The sequence below is a fragment of the Thunnus thynnus genome, chromosome 24 (assembly GCF_963924715.1).
Source record: "Thunnus thynnus chromosome 24, fThuThy2.1, whole genome shotgun sequence".
NCBI lineage: Eukaryota > Metazoa > Chordata > Actinopteri > Scombriformes > Scombridae > Thunnus > Thunnus thynnus.
In genome coordinates, this window is record NC_089540.1 from 19,711,222 (window position 1) to 19,730,413 (window position 19,192).

At 39.2% G+C, this 19,192-nt stretch overlaps 2 protein-coding genes and 1 long non-coding RNA gene across 3 annotated transcripts in view; 1 reads left to right on the forward strand and 2 right to left on the reverse strand.

Annotated features, from left to right (window-relative positions):
- LOC137177474 (NLR family CARD domain-containing protein 3-like) overlaps nt 1-19,192 on the reverse strand; it is an 87,815-nt gene that overhangs the window by 64,970 nt on the left and 3,653 nt on the right. The gene's annotated exons all lie outside the window — the stretch shown is intronic.
- The window catches only part of LOC137177500 (uncharacterized), a 51,206-nt gene that overhangs the window by 25,096 nt on the left and 6,918 nt on the right, over nt 1-19,192 (forward strand). The gene's annotated exons all lie outside the window — the stretch shown is intronic.
- LOC137177472 (NLR family CARD domain-containing protein 3-like) overlaps nt 1-19,192 on the reverse strand; it is a 43,230-nt gene that overhangs the window by 2,501 nt on the left and 21,537 nt on the right. The window contains exons 3-11 of the mRNA XM_067583812.1: nt 15,230-15,366; nt 15,018-15,149; nt 14,271-14,360; nt 13,706-13,784; nt 13,316-13,544; nt 11,369-13,169; nt 11,053-11,223; nt 367-540; nt 69-115 (exon numbers count right to left, since the gene is read on the reverse strand). Coding sequence (XP_067439913.1) covers nt 69-115; nt 367-540; nt 11,053-11,223; nt 11,369-13,169; nt 13,316-13,544; nt 13,706-13,784; nt 14,271-14,360; nt 15,018-15,149; nt 15,230-15,318 — 2,812 coding nt within the window. The 5' untranslated portion in view covers nt 15,319-15,366. The remainder of the gene's footprint in view (nt 1-68; nt 116-366; nt 541-11,052; nt 11,224-11,368; nt 13,170-13,315; nt 13,545-13,705; nt 13,785-14,270; nt 14,361-15,017; nt 15,150-15,229; nt 15,367-19,192) is intronic.

Sequence of the window (19,192 nt, forward strand, 5' to 3'; positions counted from 1 at the left end):
TGTGAGTGAGTGATGTCACAGTTTGAAGGTTGCTTTGTTTTCATGAATCAAATGAAAAACACACTTACACTTCCTCAGACCTGGTTTCAACCATCGGACTCCAGAAGGCTGCAGCCTGAAAGGAGGAGGGGGGTCAGAGCAGCACGTTCTCTTTCAGCATGCAAACATGGACATTACATCTCTCTAGTCTACTGTTTTATTATTCTGTTCAAATGTGGGGTTGGGCTTTGATAGACTTTGATCCAATCTGAATCCAGTATCCCAATCCTTCTTAAACCCTGATTGAATCAAATCAGTTTTAACTTTCAACATTTACAGAAAATGTTTCCAGTTCTTCCTCCTCTATCAGACATTGTCTCTCCATACCTGAGAGTGTCCAGTTTCCAGTGTGGATCCTTCAGTCCAGCAGACAGCAGTTTCTCTCCTTTGTCTCCTGGATGATTGTAGCTCAGGTCAAGCTCTCTCAGATGGGAGGGGTTGGAGCTCAGAGCTGAGGCCAGAGAAGCACAGCCTTCCTCTGTGATCAGACATCCTGACAGCCTGCAAACACACAAAACAGCACACATGTCAGACAGTCTGAGAGTCCTGCTGTGTGCAGTCAGATAAAACAAAAAAATTGTCTCCACACTAACTAACTAATTAAAAGATGAACTGAATCAGGGAGCTCCAGAAAGTTGAGCATCCAGCCAGATGGGAGTGGATGCTCAACTGAGCAGCAGCTGAGGGATGATTCAGCAGCATGTTTTTACCTCATCAGTGTGATCTAAATGTTAAAAACATTCTAATGTGTTTATGAAGAGTGAAGGTTTTGCCAAAAGTAAGAACAAAGATGTACTTTTATCAGAGTGCTGCATGCACATTTATGGTTTGGTATGTTGACATTTTTTGAAACTACACAAAATCAAGGAGCCTCCTGTCATAAAATGTGACTTCACAGTGGTTCATCAAAGTATCCACCAGAAAGACCAGTCTGCTCTTTAGCCTAAAACTGGTGCCCGAGGAACCTACTATGAATATTTGTCTGTCCAGGTACAACGGTTTTTAGCCACATTTAGAAGAAATCTGTAAAATCATCTGCGGTATTAAATAATTCAACAACAAAAGCAAAAGAAAACAATAGAAATCTGCATAAGGGGACTTCCAGGTTGGGCGCCATTGCTGAGGAAAGTGTCCTTCGTTATTCGGCTGATCCATTATGGTAAGAGACACATCTTCAAGTCTGCTAGGGAGGTGGCAACATGCTGTACGTTCACCTTTACATGAAGAAATAACACTTAACTTCATGTAAACTGGACTGGCCAGTAACTTCTGTATAGTACTGAGTGACTTTGGTATCACTTGCTTTACCCTCGAGCGTGTTTTCTTTTTTATATCGTATTTTCTCTCTTTTAAGCAGGACTTTATTATTTCTCCTCAGCTACTATATGGTATTTGGTTAAATGACTTGCACTATCCACTGTTTTTGGCTGGACCTTACTGCCAACTCCACTGGTGCTATCTTTAAAATTACTTGCTCATATCGGACTTAAGTCCTGACTTACTCCACCATCACAATTGTCAGTGTAAGTATACTCATAAGATCTTGCTATCAGCACTAATCTTCCCATTGACTGTATATTCAGCAGACCTGAACTTCATGCACAGGGTTTGAGTCTCTTGTGTCCATTTACTTACACTAATATTATTATCATAATTGTTATTATGATTATTAATATCACATTTTTCCTTGTTTTTGTTTTGTCCGTTTGCTTGTCTGTTTGTTGTGTGAGGAATGCCTATACATATGATGGCTGAGCCATTAGAGTGGGGCTTTGTGGGGCAGAGAAATTACTCATGCCAGCTAAATTCAAAATATACGAGCAGAGTGACAAAAACAGAAAGTTCCTTGCCCACCAGATTTGTAAGATAGAGGCATCCTGATTAATCACAGCATTTACAACCTCTTCAGGAGAGGTTGCAGTAAACGAAAGAGAGATTAACGACAGCTTCAAGGAGTTCTACTCCTCCTTATATTCCTCGGCAACAGCCCAGAACCCAAATTTATCAATTTAAGTTTGCAGATCCCCAGTATGGACCAGGCTTATTGGGAGGAGCTGGAGAGGGATATAACTTCTCAAGAAATCTGCTGCAATCTCTTCCCTTCATAGTGGTAAGACCCCAGGACCCGGACGGTCCACCAATCGAATGTAAGACATTCTCTAATGTCCTCAACCCATTCCTGTCATTGGTACTGACATTACTGTCCAACCCATCACTGCTGTTGAAAAACGGAATCAGAATCAGGTTTGTTGCCAAGTAGGTTTTCATGTACAAGGAACCTGCCTTGGTGTTGTTGTGGTGTGTAACAGAATTATTAACAAAATTAAGTGATCCTAAATAAAAATAAAAGAAAAAAAGAAGGAATTTACAATAAAAGAAAATATTATATGTATGAGCCGAATGATTTTCCAGGCTTCCAGCAAACAATCCCATAATTCCATGCCTTGCATTTTATAGATGATCCAAAATGGTTGCCGGGCTCCAGATGTACGTTTGTGTGTGAGACTAAACTTAGTAAAAACTAATTAAAAATTACTTGATAAATAGTTACCATGGCGGAAAAATCAATGAACATGCGCCACTGGGCGCAGAACAAAGATGAGGACAAAGCGGCAAATGTGTTGCTGAAGGAGATGAAGCTACTAAAAACAAGGATGAATAGCACTGAAAGACAGTTCAACAGCAAAGTGGACAGCATGCACGGTTGGTTGGAAAAAACTATGAAAACTGAGCTCAAGAAGTCAGTTAAAGAAATAAGGGAAAGTATTGATATGGAAATTGGTATCTTAAAATCACAGCTGGATTTGCTTGAAAAAAAAATACAGACAACTAGCCTCATACTCGCTAATAAATTTGATCCTGACATGTCAGTTGTTATGATGGGCCTACCTTACGAAAATGGAGAGGACTTGGATGAAAAAATAAGAGAGATTGTGCTGGAGTGTGATCCTGCACCAGAAATTATTGGAGTACTAAGAATATGAGCAAGAGGACCTGGCCCAGGAGTAGTGAATGTCGCCTTCGGTAAGGTGGAGGATAAAGTGGCAGTGCTTAGGTGTAAACAAAAGCTGAAGAATAACAACCAGTTTAAAAAAAGGATTATTTGAGATCAGCCAAGTCCCATACTGATCAGATCCTTGAGCTCAACTTTAAGTTGTTTCTCCAGGAGATACTGGCTGGAAAGGATTTCTATATCTTGGGGAGTGGTCGTCTGATGAAACTGCTGCTGCTGCCACCCAAGCAAGTGCATCTGCTGCAAGTGGGAGAGGCTGAGGAGGATCTGCCCAACCCATAAGCACAGCTGATCCTTTTTATTTGTCCCTGGCACACTGGAACATTAATGGCTGGATTAGTTTGAACTGTAAACTCAGAATTTTATTACTGCAGACTCTAAATACTGATATCATTTTACTAAATGAAACACATCTATCACGTAATGATCAGATTGATTTTCCAGGCTACTCCTGGTTTGGTAACAATAGGAAGTTACATGTAAGAGCCAAAAAAGCTTCAGGAGGAGTTGGTATCCTGATTAAATAAACATGATGGATAAAACTATGGATGATACAATAGGAATATGTCTGGAACACCAGGAACTGCAGTACAGGCTAATTTTTTTTCCTGCTATTTCCCACCAGAGGGATCTACAAGAGGATGGGACTCAGTTACTTTCTTCAGTCACTTACTGGCTCAGGTTTATTCCTTGGATGCTGATGTTATTTACTTATGTGGAGACTTTAATAGTAGCATCTCGGAAAAAGATGATTGTTTAGGCGATATTGATAATGTTTCACCTCAAGTGACCATAGACCTAAGCATAAACAGCCATGGGGAATCGCTCCTTGAATTTCTCAGGGACTGCAAATACTGTGTTCTAAATGGCAGAATAAATCCTGCTGATGACAACTTTACATCTGTATCATCCAGAGGAAAAGCTGTTGTGGACTACATAATAACCCCCCATGATTGTCTGGACACTTGTGTTGACTTTAAAGTGATCACCTCATCTGAGCTTTTGAACAATAACCCTGCGTGTATTGACCTTATTGGGGAGAGGTGCAGGTTACCAGACCATTCTTTGTTAATGCTTAAATTTAAAATTATTGCTACTACTGAGATGTATTCTTCTAAAGCTGATACTAGGGTCTCTAAAAGACGACCTAGATTATTTCCAGAAAATTTTCTTTCTTCTAATATGTGTCGTCTTGCTCTGTTGGAACTTATTAATAAATTAAAAGGGTGCAAGAAAACATAAATTAATATTGATAATCGGTATGGATTATTTTGTGATACAGTGTGCAGGGAAATGAACACAAAAACTGATGTTTTAACTAGGAAAGGGGTATATCAGCAAATGAGTAGGACTAAGCCATATTGGAATGCAGAACTCAAAAAACTTTGGAATAATAAAAGACAGGCATGGAGGGGATTTCTAAAATGTAAGGACCCACTGGCCAAAAGACAACTTAGGGAACAATACAGGCAAACTCAGGTTATTTTTGATAAGAGTATACGGATCTATAAAAGGCAATTTAGACGAGGACAAGCATTAGAGCTGGATTGATTACAAAGTAACAACCCACAACAATTTTGGAAAGAAAGAAATAAACTGGGCCTTAAGAAATTAAAGAAAATCCCAATGGAAATTATACTAGATAATGATGATATTGAAAATAAAAAAGAGGTAGTACTTGGAAAAAAGGAAGAAAGATTTTGCTGATTTATTTTCAGGAAACCATATTCCACCTGGTTTTGATGACACATTCTTAAATTATATTTGTCCTGTAAAATGTACGCTGGAGATGACTAAGAATACACTAGGATATAGGCCAAATACATTTTTAAACCACGATATTACAATAGAAGATGTTAAAAGGGCTGTAGATAAAGCAAAATTGAAAAATTGAAAAGGCATTCGGAATTAAAGGTATCCCAAATGAAGTTTTGAAATCTACACATCTCTTACAGGTCCTCTATTATCTTTTCAAGACATGCTTTGAACATGGTATAATCCCGACAGTATGGTACAAGTCCATTGTTAAGCCTGTTCCAAAGTCATCGAAAAATGACCCCAGACTACTCCTTAATTATAGGGGCATCAGCCTCCTTAGTACAGTTAACAAATTGTACTCTAATATACTGAACAACAGGATCACACAACATTTAGAAATGGGACAGTGTCTTATTGATGAGCAGAATGGATTTAGAAAAAAACAAGCCTGTATTGATCACATATTCAGTATCAACTATTATTAGAACTAGAATTGCCAAAGGCAAACCTACTTTTGCATGTTTTGTTGACTTTCAAAAGGCGTTTGACTGGATTAACAGCCTTTAAACATATGGAAGCAGGCATGGATGGTAGATTTTATAGAGCAATCCAGACCTTGTACAGTTGCCCAGTTGCCTGTGTTGAGATCAATGATATGGTTACTGACTGGTTTAATACACCTTTTGGAGTAAAACAAGGTGACATACTTTCCCCAACTCTTTTTGCATTATTTGTGAATGACTTAGCCCTACAGATCAAGGAAGCTAATTTAGGCGTATGTATAGGTGACATTAAATCGAGTATTTTATTATGTACAGATGATATAATTCTATTGGCTGAGTCTGAGTCTGATTTAAAGTTAAACATGGTTAGTTTGTGGTGTTATAAGTGGAGATTAGCAATAAATAAGAGCAAAACATAAATAATGCATTTCAGAGAGAAGGGTTTGAAAAGAAGTACACAAAACTAGTTTTGGTTCAGTTGCTTTAGAGTATGTTAGTGTCTATAAATACTTGGGTTTCTTTCTTGATGAATTTATGACATATGAGGCTGGAATTGGGTCCCTCGCTGACACAGCTGGGAGAGCTTTGGGATCAGTTATTAACAAACTGAAAGTTTGTAATGATCCTGGTTATTGTACATATACCAAACTCTACAATGCATGTGTCTCCCCCATATTGAATTATGCTGCAGGGGTATGGGGTTTTAAAAAGAATCTAAAATTATAGACTCTATACAGAATAGAGCTATAAGATGTTTTCTGGGGGTTCATATATGTGCTCCGATTCTAGCAGTTCAGGGAGACATGGGCTGGGTACCAGGGTCTGTACAACGAAAATGTGAAATGATCTGACTGTGGAATTATCTAAACAAAATGACAGAGGATAGATTATACAGTTCTCCATGGGCAAAAGAGCTTCAATCAATTTTAGAGGAGGTGGATATGCTGTATATCTATAGGAATAATCAGTGCTGCAATGTTAACTCCATTAAAAACAAGCTTTTACTAAAATTTGAAGAAAAATGGTTTGAAAATGTTCTGTCAAAGCGAAAATTAAGGACATACATGCATGTCAAACAGAATTTTGGCCCTGAATTATATGTAACATCTCGTTTATCTAGAAGCCAAAGATCTTTGGTTGCACAGTTGAGAGCTGGTATTCTTCCTCTGGCCACTGAGGTTGGTCAAGGTTGGTGAAAATAGACTGTGATAATTGTGATTTAGGTGAAGTGGAAAGAGTCTAATTTTTTATTGTAATGTACAAACTATGATGACTTAAGAGGGTTATTGTTTCATGAAATTGCTCGATTAAACCCTGAAATATTTTGGTGTTCAGATGATCAAAAACTGGAATTGCTGCTCAATTTTGATATATTTAAGTTTGCTAACTTTATCTCAAAAGCTAGGAAAAGAAGGCAAGATAGACTGTTTAATTAGTATTTACTTCTACTTTTCAGTTATATATGATTCTTCTGACAGTAAATTAGAATGTCTGTACTATTTATTGATGGTCTCTAGATTTGAAGGTGAAAGATTTTCTTTTTACATTGTATAAGTTGTTCTCTGGTCCTGGCTTGTTGAAATTTATTGTGCCTTGTAAGCCCATGCAGGCTGGGCATTCAGTTGTATGCATGACACAATAATAAGAATTTCATTTATTCATTCATTCATATTATAAGTGACAGGAGCAGCTACAGGTGTAAATTTTAAATATTAAACAGAAGAGAATGAGATGAATGTGCAAGATATTGATCAAGAGTAAACAGTACAGTATATGGAGTGTGCATAAATGATGATAATAATAATAATAATAATAATAATAATAATAATAATAATAATAATAATAATCCAAGTTTCGTTAATGTAACATGCTATGTAAGATCACAGATGTGCAAAAGTGAGATTGTGAGGTGTAACATTAATATATTGTATATTGTTGTTGTTATGCCTCTCTGTGTCTCCATCACCCCCTCCCTCCCTCCCCCCTCCATCTCTCTCTATCTCTCAGGTTTCTTCCCATTAAAGGGGTGTTTTTCCTTGCTGCTGTTGCCAAGTGCCGCTCATGGGGGAATTGTTGGGTCCCTGTAAATTTAACAGTACGGTCTAGACCTGCCCTATGTGAAAAGTGCCCTGAGATAATTTTTGTTATGATTTGGCACTATATAAATAAAACTGAACTGAATTGAATTGAATTGAATTGAAGATAACTTTAGTGTCCTGGAGGGACGGCAGATTTCATCCAATCACCTTTTCGGCACAGTGGATGATACACTGTAACCAGCCCCTGTCCTTGGCAGTTATTGCAGTGCACCTGATGGTGATGAAGGAGGTGAGGATGGACTCAAAGATGGCAGCATAGAAGTGCACCATCATTGAATTTGGCAGGTTGAACTTCTTCAGCTGCTGTAGGGTGTACATCCTCTGCTGAGCCTTCTTGGTGAGGCCGCTGATGTTCTGCTCCTACTTGAGGTCCCTGATCAAATTGGGTTTATTACGGGTAGAGCTGTTCTTTTTTTAACACTAGACGACTCTAACGTTCTCTTCACACCCCCATTTGAACAAGAAGATAATCCAGAGATTGTGATGTCATTCGATGCAGAAAAAGCTTTTGACCACTTCGAGTGGAACTATTTCATTTTTGCACTCAGTCGCTTTGGATTCGGTGGGAACTTTATACTGAAGAAGTGTTGGACTAGCAACACTTCTTCATCCACTGGAAACTCCTGCCTCTTTCAATAATTGGTAGTGTTAATGAAATGAAGATGAATATCTTACCTACATTTATATATCTGTTTCAATGCTTGCCTCTTTTTATTCCCTTCTCAGAATTAGATTTTTTTCTTGATACTTTGTTTGGAATGGCAAGGCATCCCACATAGGTAAAAAAATTAACAGTAGTAGTTAGCACTGGCAAACTTCCAAACAAACTATTGGACTGTGTCTTTGTGTGGCTATTCTATACTGGATGCACCCCGCTAACCTAACCCATCTTGAGAATGGGCCCAAATTGAGAGAGTCTCTTGTTACCCAGTCACCTTGTCCTCTGTTATGTTCTCCTGTCTCCCCTTATCATGGAATAAAGTGTGCAAAAAAAACAAATCATAAGACACTCCCTTAAGATTTGGGCTCAGTTCTGCCGGGCACACAGACATAAAAATATCTCTCTGCTTGGCCCAATTCAATGTAATGTTTTATTTGCCCCCATCATACATGATAGTCCATTTGCTTCCTGGCACACTCTGGGCCACAGCTCGTTATCACAACTGTATGTTAATAATCATTTCTCCTCATTTGCACAGCTGCAAAGCAAACATCAACTTTCAGTGAAACATCAATTTAGATACCTCTAAGTTACAAACTTTATTCAAACTAATACTCCTAATTTACCTTCCAAACCCTTGCCTACTATAACTGACTCCATCCTTCAAATGACTGAGATCACAAAAGGTGTGATTTTGAAGATCTAGAGGCGCTTGGAGTGTGGATATAGGCGACAAATTAGATTAGATTGTACCTGGGATGGTCCCCTGGATCAGATATTTACATCATCCTCCAATGCCAGATATTTTTAATTTAATACAGTTCAAATTATCTATTGGGTTTATTGGTCCAGGGCAGCGTTGGAAATTAGTGGGGGGCAAGGGCAAAAATGCCCCAAGAAATCTCAGAATGCCCCTAAAAACCATGATCAAGGGGCAGAAATTGCCCCCAAATTTGAAAAAAATAATTTTATCTTTACCAGTTTAGGTCAATATCCTAATTCTACATGATGCCATCATTTTATTTTCATCCAATTCAGTTACTTTCAATTTCAACACACAAAAACAAACAGTGCTGCTGTTCACACTAAGCATTACAATACCTGACAGAGGTGTTGCACTCCTGCTGCACCTGCAGTGAAGTTCGCTGCCAGGATGGACCGCTACCTCCTTACAAAAACTCTAACTGCTCCACCCGATGAAAGCAACCTAAGTCCCAGGCCATCACCAACACCACCACCAGCAAGCAAAATAAAGACGAATAAGACGGCAAAGAAAGTTGCGGCTTCAACTATTGAAAAATGGAAAATAGACTGGCTTGGTGTCGAATAAATGAATAAGACGACTCTCCTCTACTGCAAGGCATGCAGGGCTCACCCACCCAAAAATAGCCTGGAACCGCGAAAAGTAATCACGACTTTATCACAGGTCAAAAAAGTATTCGGCTCATCGGCACCAAGCCAGCAAACATAATCGATTTGCTTATGATAAGTAATTTTAACACTAATGCTAGTGTCTTTTGTCTGGCACATTAGCCAATATAGTGTTAGTAATTTGGCCAACTAACGTTAATGTTAATACATATACGTGGGTCTTGCCGACTGGTGGGGTGATCATTGCAGTTTTACAGAGGCTGTTTTATACTCTCATCTCATATATTCTCACTTTTTTATACAGATATACCGCATGGAGTCAATTATGTTATTTTCATCATGTCATCCTGGTCAAAACCTCAGCTGGGATAAATTTGGAGATGAAATAAAGAATGCTAAAAAAACTTCAGCTGAAGGCATTTCCAGAACTGCATCAATAAAGAAGGAATATTACACTCATTTAGGCTCTTTTGACAGTACTTGTAGCTACTAGTCTGTAATATTGTAAAACTGTGGCATACAATGCATCAGACCCACAGTGACAACGGTAGACTGGCTTTGACTTGTAGGAGGTCTGAATATGACATTATCCCCCCAACCAGAACTTTTGGTCAATTTAATTAGATCAAACCAATTAAATATTGTCATGATCTCAAGATCATTATGTTATACTGAAGGGTTTCCTAAATAAAATCTTAGCTGTGGAAAGGAAATTGATGCATTAATTTGCTTTTCATGTGCTTATTATTGTAGTTAGAACATGTAGACAATTATTACAAATGAGACAGTGTTTACTGAGGAGGTTTTAGTTACACAAGGTGATGATTACTGTATTTATTTGAATCTGCGCTCATTTCACATTAAAAACAGCAACTTTATGCACTAATTACTATTTTTGCCCCAATTTTTTAGACAGTGGGGGCAAAAGTTGCCAATTCCCCTCATTTTTTAAAAATTTCCTACACTGGTCTAGGGCACAGATAAGTCATACCGCATGCAATTTTGATGCTACCTGTATTTGATGTAAAACTGAATCCATTTCTTTATACCACCTATTTTGGGTCTGCTCTTTAGTGGCAAAAATCTGCGACAGGATATTTAAACGCCTCTCTGAAATACACCACACAAAAATTCAACCCTCTCTGTGTGTCCATGTGAGTTTTACCAGTAAACTTGCACCTGTCTGTACTTCAGTGTGGGGCGGTGGCCCTGGCTACACTTTTTGCAAGAAAGGTCATTCTTTTAAATTGGAAATCACCTGACACTCCACCATTCAGTTACTGGGTTAGAGATCTGTTGATGTCTTCAGGTTTAGAGAAGATCAGATAATCACTTAACGGTAAATCTAACATTTTCTCTAAGATCTGGGACCTTTAATCCTGTAATTATCAATGAACCAGAATTATTCTTGTTCTGTTAGCGTTCTTAACTACAAAACCAATAAAAAACAGTTTTTAAAAAATCTGCATGGAAAGTAATTCTCTACTGCTGAAGTTTAGTAAAAAATTGTTGGTCAAATCATATGGGCAAAGATAATCCTACACAGATTTAATGTTTATCCTTTAATATCATTCAGATTTTCTGTTGAACAGGTTGATGAATCCTGACCTGAGAGTTTCCAGTGTAGATTGTGGACTCTTCAGTCCATGAGACAGCAGCTTCGATCCTGAAACCTGTAGGTTATTGTTACTCATATCCAGCTCTCTCAGACTAGAGGACTGGGAGATGAGAACTGACAGAGCTTCACAACTTCTCTCTGAGAGGTTACAGTCACTCAGCCTGAAGAGGAAATAAAAAGGAAAAAAACAATTAAGAAGTTATTTATTTTTCTGACCCTCCCCCCCGTTTTTTAAATTTACTATTGTCATTATTATTACAGTGTATTTAAATAATGACAAATAAATCCAACTATCTGTGTACTTACAGAGCTTTATTGGAGGCTTTGACCACTGGCAGCAGCCTCAGAAGAGCCTCCTCTGAAGCAGAGTATTTCTTCAGGTCAAAAACATCCAGATCTTTCTCTGATGACAGTAAGATGAAGACCAGAGCTGACCACTGAGCAGAAGACAGTTTATCTGTAGAGAGACTTCCTGATCTCAGGGACTGTTGGATCTCCTCCACTAGAGAATGATCCTTCAGTTCATTCAGACAGTGGAACAGATTGATGCTTCTCTCTGCAGAAAGATTCTCACTGATCTTCTTCTTGATGTACTCAACTGTTTCCTGATTGGTCTGTGAGCTGCTTCCTGCCTGCGTCATCAGACCTCGTAGGAGAGTCTGATTGGTCTGCAGTGAAAGACCCAGGAGGAAGCGGAGGAACAAGTCCAGGTGTCCATTTGGACTCTGTAAAGCCTTGCCCACAGCACTCTGGTAGAAACATGTCTCTGCAGATTCTTGTTTAGTTTGAGACTTCTGGGATGTTGTTGGTTCTTCTGCCAGCAGATTGACTCCAGAGTTGATGAATGTCAGATGGACATGAAGAGCAGCCAGAAACTCCTGAACGCTCAGATGGACGAAGCAGAACACCTTGTCCTGGTACAGCCCTTTCTCCTCTTTAAAGATCTGTGTGAACACTCCTGAGCACACTGAGGCTGCTCTGATATCAATGCCACACTCTGTCAGGTCTGATTCATAGAAGATCAGGTTGCCTTTCTGTAGCTGCTCAAAAGCCAATTTTCCCAGAGACTCAATCATCTTCCTGCTCTCTGGACTCCAGTGTGGGTCTCTCTCAGCTCCTCCATCATACTTGACGTTCTTCAGTTTGGCCTGAACCACAAGGAAGTGGATGTACATCTCAGTCAGGGTCTTGGGCAGCTCTCCTCCCTCTCTGCTTTTCAACACATCCTCCAGAACTGTAGCAGTGATCCAGCAGAAGACTGGCATGTGGCACATGATGTGGAGGCTTCGTGATGTCTTGATGTGGGAGATGATTGTGCTGGCTTGCTTCTCATCTCTGAATCTCTTCCTGAAGTACTGCTCCTTCTGTGGGTCAGTGAACCCTCTGACCTCTGTCACCATGTCGACATACTCAAGAGGGATCTGATTGGCTGCTGCAGGTCGTGTGGTTATCCAGAGGTGAGCAGAGGGAAGCAGTTCCCCCCTGATGAGGTTTGTCAGCAGCACATCCACTGAGGTGGACTCTGTAACATCAGTCAGGATCTCATTGTTGTGGAAGTTCAGAGGAAGTCGACACTCATCCAGACCGTCAAAGATGAACACAACCTGGAACTGTTCAAATCTGCAGATTCCTGCTTCTTTTGTGTCAGTAAAGAAGTGATGAACAAGTTCCACCAAGCTGTACTTTTGGTCTTTCAGCACATTCAGCTCTCTGAAAGTGAATGGAAATGTGAACTGTATGTCCTGGTTGGTTTTGTCTTCAGCCCAGTCCAGAGTGAACTTCTGTGTTAAGATTGTTTTACCAATGCCAGCCACTCCCTTTGTCATCACTGTTCTGATTGGTTCATCTCTTCCAGGTGAGGCTTTAAAGATCTCTTCATGTGTGATTGTTGTTTCTGGTCTATATGGTTTCCTGGATGCTGTTTGAATCTGTCTGACCTCATGTTCATCATTGACCTCTGCAGTCCCTCCCTCTGTGATGTAGAGCTCTGTGTAGATCTGATTCAGAAGGGTTGTGTTTCCTGCTTTAGCAATCCCCTCAAACACACACTGGAACTTCTTTTTCAGGTTAGACTTGAGTTTAGACTGACACTCTGGAGTAGGATTTTCTGAATGACCACACAAGAAGTAGGATCAATAATTATTGATAATAAGAGATGGAAGAAAATATTTTCATATATGCATTCTTTAAATTGTCATATTTTCTTTATTACACTTCAGCCTAATTTCTAAATCTACACAGAAATCCTCTTACTGTTCTGCAGACGGTCAGCCAGCTCCTCCTGCTTCATTCTCCTCAGGAAGTTCAGTGTGATCTTCAGAAATGCGTCTCTGCTGCTCCTCCTCTGCTCTTCCTCCTCACCATCCAATACCTCCTCATCCTCCCTCTGACTCTCTAAGCATTCTGGGTAATCTGGACTCAGAACCTTCTGCATCTTCCTCAGCTCGTTCTTCACAAAAGTGACGATGTTCTCCTCCAGCAGCTGGAACAGAATACTATATGAATGACACAATGAAACTAAAATCATGAAGCAAACATCACATCCATGTTGGACAGACTGACAATCCACTGGTCTACAAAGTGCAGCATGGAGATGATTGTGAATAGAATAGATATAAAACTAGATGTTGTAAATGTACAGACCATAAATATGGAGTCCAGGTCTGTTTGATGCTGCTGGGCAGACTGACTACTGGGAAAGTCTGAGTCATCCTGGTTCACTCTGTGGAGGAATCATGAAGAATGAGCTCACATTATGTCTGTCCATGCAGAGACAAACACAAGCTAAAGGTCAATCATGTTATATTTGAATGTGAACAGAGAATCAGATGACTCCCTGTAGTGGTAAAGCTTTACTGGTCCTGCTGATCCCACTGAGAGTCAACAGCTCAGTCTGTTTGTAGCTTTGAGCTCAGAGTCAGTTTGGTTTAGTCCCACCAGCTCTCACCAACCCTCTATAAAACTCTCCCTCCCTCACTGTACACTGCTGAAGTGTCCTGGAGCAAGGCAGCTAGAGCCAGTGTGTGGTTAGATCAGAGTGGTTGTACAGGGTGGCTCCCAGTGTGAATGTGTTTGACTGTGTGAGTGTGAACGTTGCTCAGAGAAGTTCGTCTGACTCAGTAAAGGTTTAAAAACAGGAGATCTGATAAGAGTCTGATGAAAACACATCATTTTGGTTTTGATTTTGTTATCAGTTTGAAATCCTCACCTGTTACCACCTTTGAAGTCATCACGATGATCCATAGACCGATCACTCTTCATAGACACACAACTGGGTTCAGGTTTGTCCAGCTTCCTACTGATAGAAACACAAGATAAATTCTGCGCAGCACCCAAAACACACTGAGACTAAATTGGTCAGTGATTTAATACACGTAATGTACACAACACATTAGTATCCAGGTATTTTTATATGAATTCACTGTTAAACTTAAACATGAACTGTATGAGTAGAGCTATATTCAGTGCAGTGTGCAGCACCTGGAGGGGTGAAGCTGACATTCAGCCAGGGAAACAGATGCATGAACTCCTTAAATCTCAGCTTGTGGTAAATGAGTGTTGGGGTTCTTATTCTCAGTTGTCATCTTTAATGTTATTATGTATTAAAGACATTTTTTGTGAACTCTGATGAGGGGTCCTTCCCTCATACCCACTCTAACATTCACACTGATCTTCTCTGTCCATCATCACTATAAAATGATCATGAATCAATAGAATTCATCATTTCAGAAGTAAATTATTCTTTAAACATTTCAAAATTGAATTATTTTAATAGAAACAGCAACAAACTGAAATTATGTAATTACCAACATCATGGATCTCTTATGGAGCTAAACTTACTCACATCAGAAATATCAACAAATGATCCAAATACCAAATAATTCAGCTGAGAACTATTTATACTGACTTAGATTTTTGCTCATATTGTCCCATTTTAATACTGAGAATAACTTACTTTTGATCAGATGAATGACTTTGTTTAAAGTTAAAAATATCATCCTTTGACCGGTCACTCTTGAAGGACACACAGCTGGGTTCAGTTTCAGGTCCAGGTTCAGCAAAGTCTGGTCTTGGCAGCTCTGGGCTTCTACAAAAGACACACAGAGCTTTGAGTGTGAATAATGATGGTGGAGAACAGTGATGGACAGTTAGAGATCCTCATCTCACCTCTGAGCTTTGGTCTGGCTGTCATGTTCCCCACACAGAGAGCGTTTAGAGAGAGGGACTCCCTCCTCTCTGTCCTCACACTGATCCATGCTGCTGAAGTCACATCCACATCAGTCACACACACTTTCTACCTTCATCTGGAGAGGAAACACAAATCATCCTTTACATCATTTCTCCTGTCAAATCCTAAATATCAGCTGCTCCTCCTGTGATCGGCTGTTATTTTCTGTTATATATCAGTGTGAATGCAGCCAGACAGCAGTGTGAGGCAGAGAAAGCTGCCATCAGCTGCTGTCCTTCTACTATCAGTCCACTAGATGGCGTCATGAAGCTGCAGTGAAGTTAAGAGCGGCACACATGATGTGAAGGAGGATTTACATTCACTGACTCACACTGACTGAATTTGAGAGGAAGCTTCATTAATTAATTCATTAGCAGGGATTCTAACACTGCAGGCAAGAAATATCTGATAAGTCACAGTAAATGCCATCCGACATGCATTATATTAAAAAGTGTATGTACACCACCAGCAACTATGACCTCAGTAATAAGCATTAAGTAGAATAACTGAAGTACTGAAAATGTAGAAGCTTTGTAAAAGTAGAATTGATGGCAGAGCTGTTGTATTGGATTGCATTAGATTGTACAAGTGTTCCTAATGAAGTGCTCACTGTACTTTGGGTAATTTAATCAATAACAGTGAGTGTTTCTCTATATGTGCACTTTTATAATGTAGATGGTCATTTGATTGATGTATCTGTTTTTATTGTTGTTGTTGTTGCTGTGATGTTATACTGAAGACACTGATGTCTGAGGATAACTTCACACTTAATCATATTTTATAGACAATAATTTCTTTTTGATTTAAAATCTGAATCACAGCTGTGGGGAAAAAAAGAGTGAAGTAAAAAGTAAGTTACAAAAGCAGATGGATCCTTCCAAAAAACTTCTAAAGAGTTTCAAACTAAATGAGTGAGTCTCAATAAAGAGCTTCCAAACACATTTGATGACACATTTCCATGAGTGCTGTGTTTCTGAATACTACAGTGTTTATTGAATAAAATAAGTGAAGCCCCCTGCTGTCTCCACATCAGTCCTTATATTTCACTCCTCTATGGTCCCTGTAGAATTTACTGCTCTCCAGCTTTACTGTGTGTTGTATTGATGTGTGAGAGTTTCTTTAATGATTTACTTTAAAGATTAGAGACGCTGCTTTCAGGAACTAAATGTTTCCATGTGACGTCACTGCAGCAGATATCGTGGGACATTTAAGCAGCAAAACTAAAAACTGTAGTTATAAAGTTGACAAGACAGAGGAACAGAATGAAACTTTTAATGATCAGACAGTTGTGATGGAGCTCAGGATTGATCAGGAGGACGCTGCTTTACTCCAAACAGTCTCCCTGTCTGAACCTGGACTGTGTGTAGAAGAACTCACAACATTAATTAACACTGATTAACATTAACTAACATTCATTAACATTCATTAACACTAATTAACATCAGATCCTGTCGGCGTGTCTAGAGATTTAAATAATCAATGAAGTTACGCTGCTGTGTCTCGTGTTATTAATCACAATGTTCATTTTTATGACCCGGTCCGCCCGATCCGCGGATATAACAGCGACCTGAAACAGGCAGGAAATGGTTTAAATAATGGCCGATAAACGTCCTGAGTGGACTTTTATCAAAGTTCTGCTGTTTCTAGAGGAGCTAAGCTAACAGCATTTAGCACTAACAACACGAACAAAGAGCCCTTAAAGAGTCAAACACTGAAACTGTCGGTTACATTACCTTTAGATGGAGAAGAGAATCTGTGCCACCATGTTAGAGAAAGAAAGTAAATGTATGCAGGAAATAGGCGGGGAGAGAGAGGTGTGTGACGTCACAGCAACCCGCAGCCGGTGTTACACTTTATTCTGTCACCTGCTCAGTATCTTCTTGGAGCAAAAATGTGCCATAAAAACACCGAAAAATATGATATTTGTCGGTTTGAGGTATTTTGTATTTGTAGTATTAACTAAAGTTGTAAACAGAACATAGATCTCTTTCCTTGTTTCTTCTTGTAATAACTCAGTGTATATATATATATATATATATATATATATATATATATATATATATTCTAATTCTCTAAGAATCAAGGCTGTACTGTGTGTACTGTGTGTGTCGTCTCTAGACTGATGAAACCTACATTACTGCCTCTCAGACTGTAGGATCCATTCTTTCTCACTGTCCTCACTATCAGCATGAAAAGACCCCAATCAATTGACCCGCTGCCTCTCGTCCATTTAGCTCATAAAATCTCATGTATGCATCATTTCCAGTGAGAATTACTGTAGTAGATAATAAAACCAGGCTCGTCATTTTCCATCATGTTAACGTCTCCATCACTGAACATTGTGTTGAACTAACTGCAGGTTTCAGTCAGGATTTAGAGCTGTTGAAAGTTACTGATGATCTCCTGACTGCATCAGACAAAGAGCTTCTCTCTGTACTCGTCTTGTTAGATATTAGTGCTGCATTTGACACCATTGATCATCACATCCTGTTACAGAGATGGAACATTTAACTGGCATCAAACTGAAATGACAACTGCATTTACTTTGATTCTCTCATTTGTAACTGATGCACTGTGAAATCCCCACATATAAACATGTATATCAATATAAGTTTAGTATAAATATAGTTTGACTGCTGTTTGAGCTCTGATTGGTCGGTTAGCAGCTACTTCCTCACACAGTTTGTTAGAAGACAGCAACACTCCAGCAGAGTCAGCACACGAGCCTCAACAAACACTGTCACATTGCACAAAACCTCATCTGGACAATCAGTCTTTTCTGTTAAAGGAGCAAAACTATGGAGCTGAAAATGCAACACAATGTTAATGTTTTCAACAGAGGTGTTAAATCATGGCTGAAAGAGAAACACTGCTCTCACACCTAACATTCCTGTATAGACACACCTGGAGTTTGATTTTCTTTCAGCTGTTGTAAATTAGCGTTTCTCTACAAACACTAAATACAGTGCACTAATGCCTGTGCATAATTGTATGTTGTAGTTCCAATAAATAAATAAAATAAAGTGAATTTAACTCAGTCGACTGTAAGAAAAACACTCACACAGGAGGTAGAGACTCTGCTGCTCTGCAGGTTTCAGTGATCACTTCCTGTTACTGCTGACATATCAACAAGAACAAGATCAACACAGTAAAGTTGAATAAAGTTTGAAACTCTTCACATTGAATGATTTCTGCTCTCTCCTCACTGTCTGACTGATAAAGAAACTTGTGGTGGAAAACACAGCACATTCTCTTTATACATTATGAGTCAGCACTATCTTAACACCTTACATGAAAGCTTTGCTTCACTTACAACTGTCTGGGTTTTGTTTACTATACATGTGATGATGATTCTCTGAGTCTTCTTCCTTTGTCTGATAATCTGGGTTCAGAGCCATGTAAGGTGGAAGATGTCAAAATATGATCAGAAACATGCTGTTTCCTGTGTACACTGTTCTGCAGACTGCTGTATAAAATTAGAGAGGCTGCTGCTCTCGGCCTGATGCATATCATGTTACAGAAAGACATTCTCTCTTCGTGAGTCTCTTATTTAATACAAAACTCAGACTCTGTCACACATTAACATGAACTGTGATCCATCCTAAAGAATAATTGTAGACTGACAGGAACACTGAGGCCAGCTGTACAACTCACTGACCACCAGGGGGAGCTCACTTGTTACAAACCATTAATGTAAAACACTGCCAATACTGTGTGTAACCATGGTAATACTTTGACCAACAGACACGTCAATGAACAGGAAGTCACAGTATACAGTAGCTGTCTGGACAGACAGTACAAGAAACCCTTTGATATTAGAGGGCGTTATTTTATTTAGTGTTCATTTAAAACATCTTTAATAGAGGTTGATAGTGAGGTTCAGTTTCAACTAATAATATAAT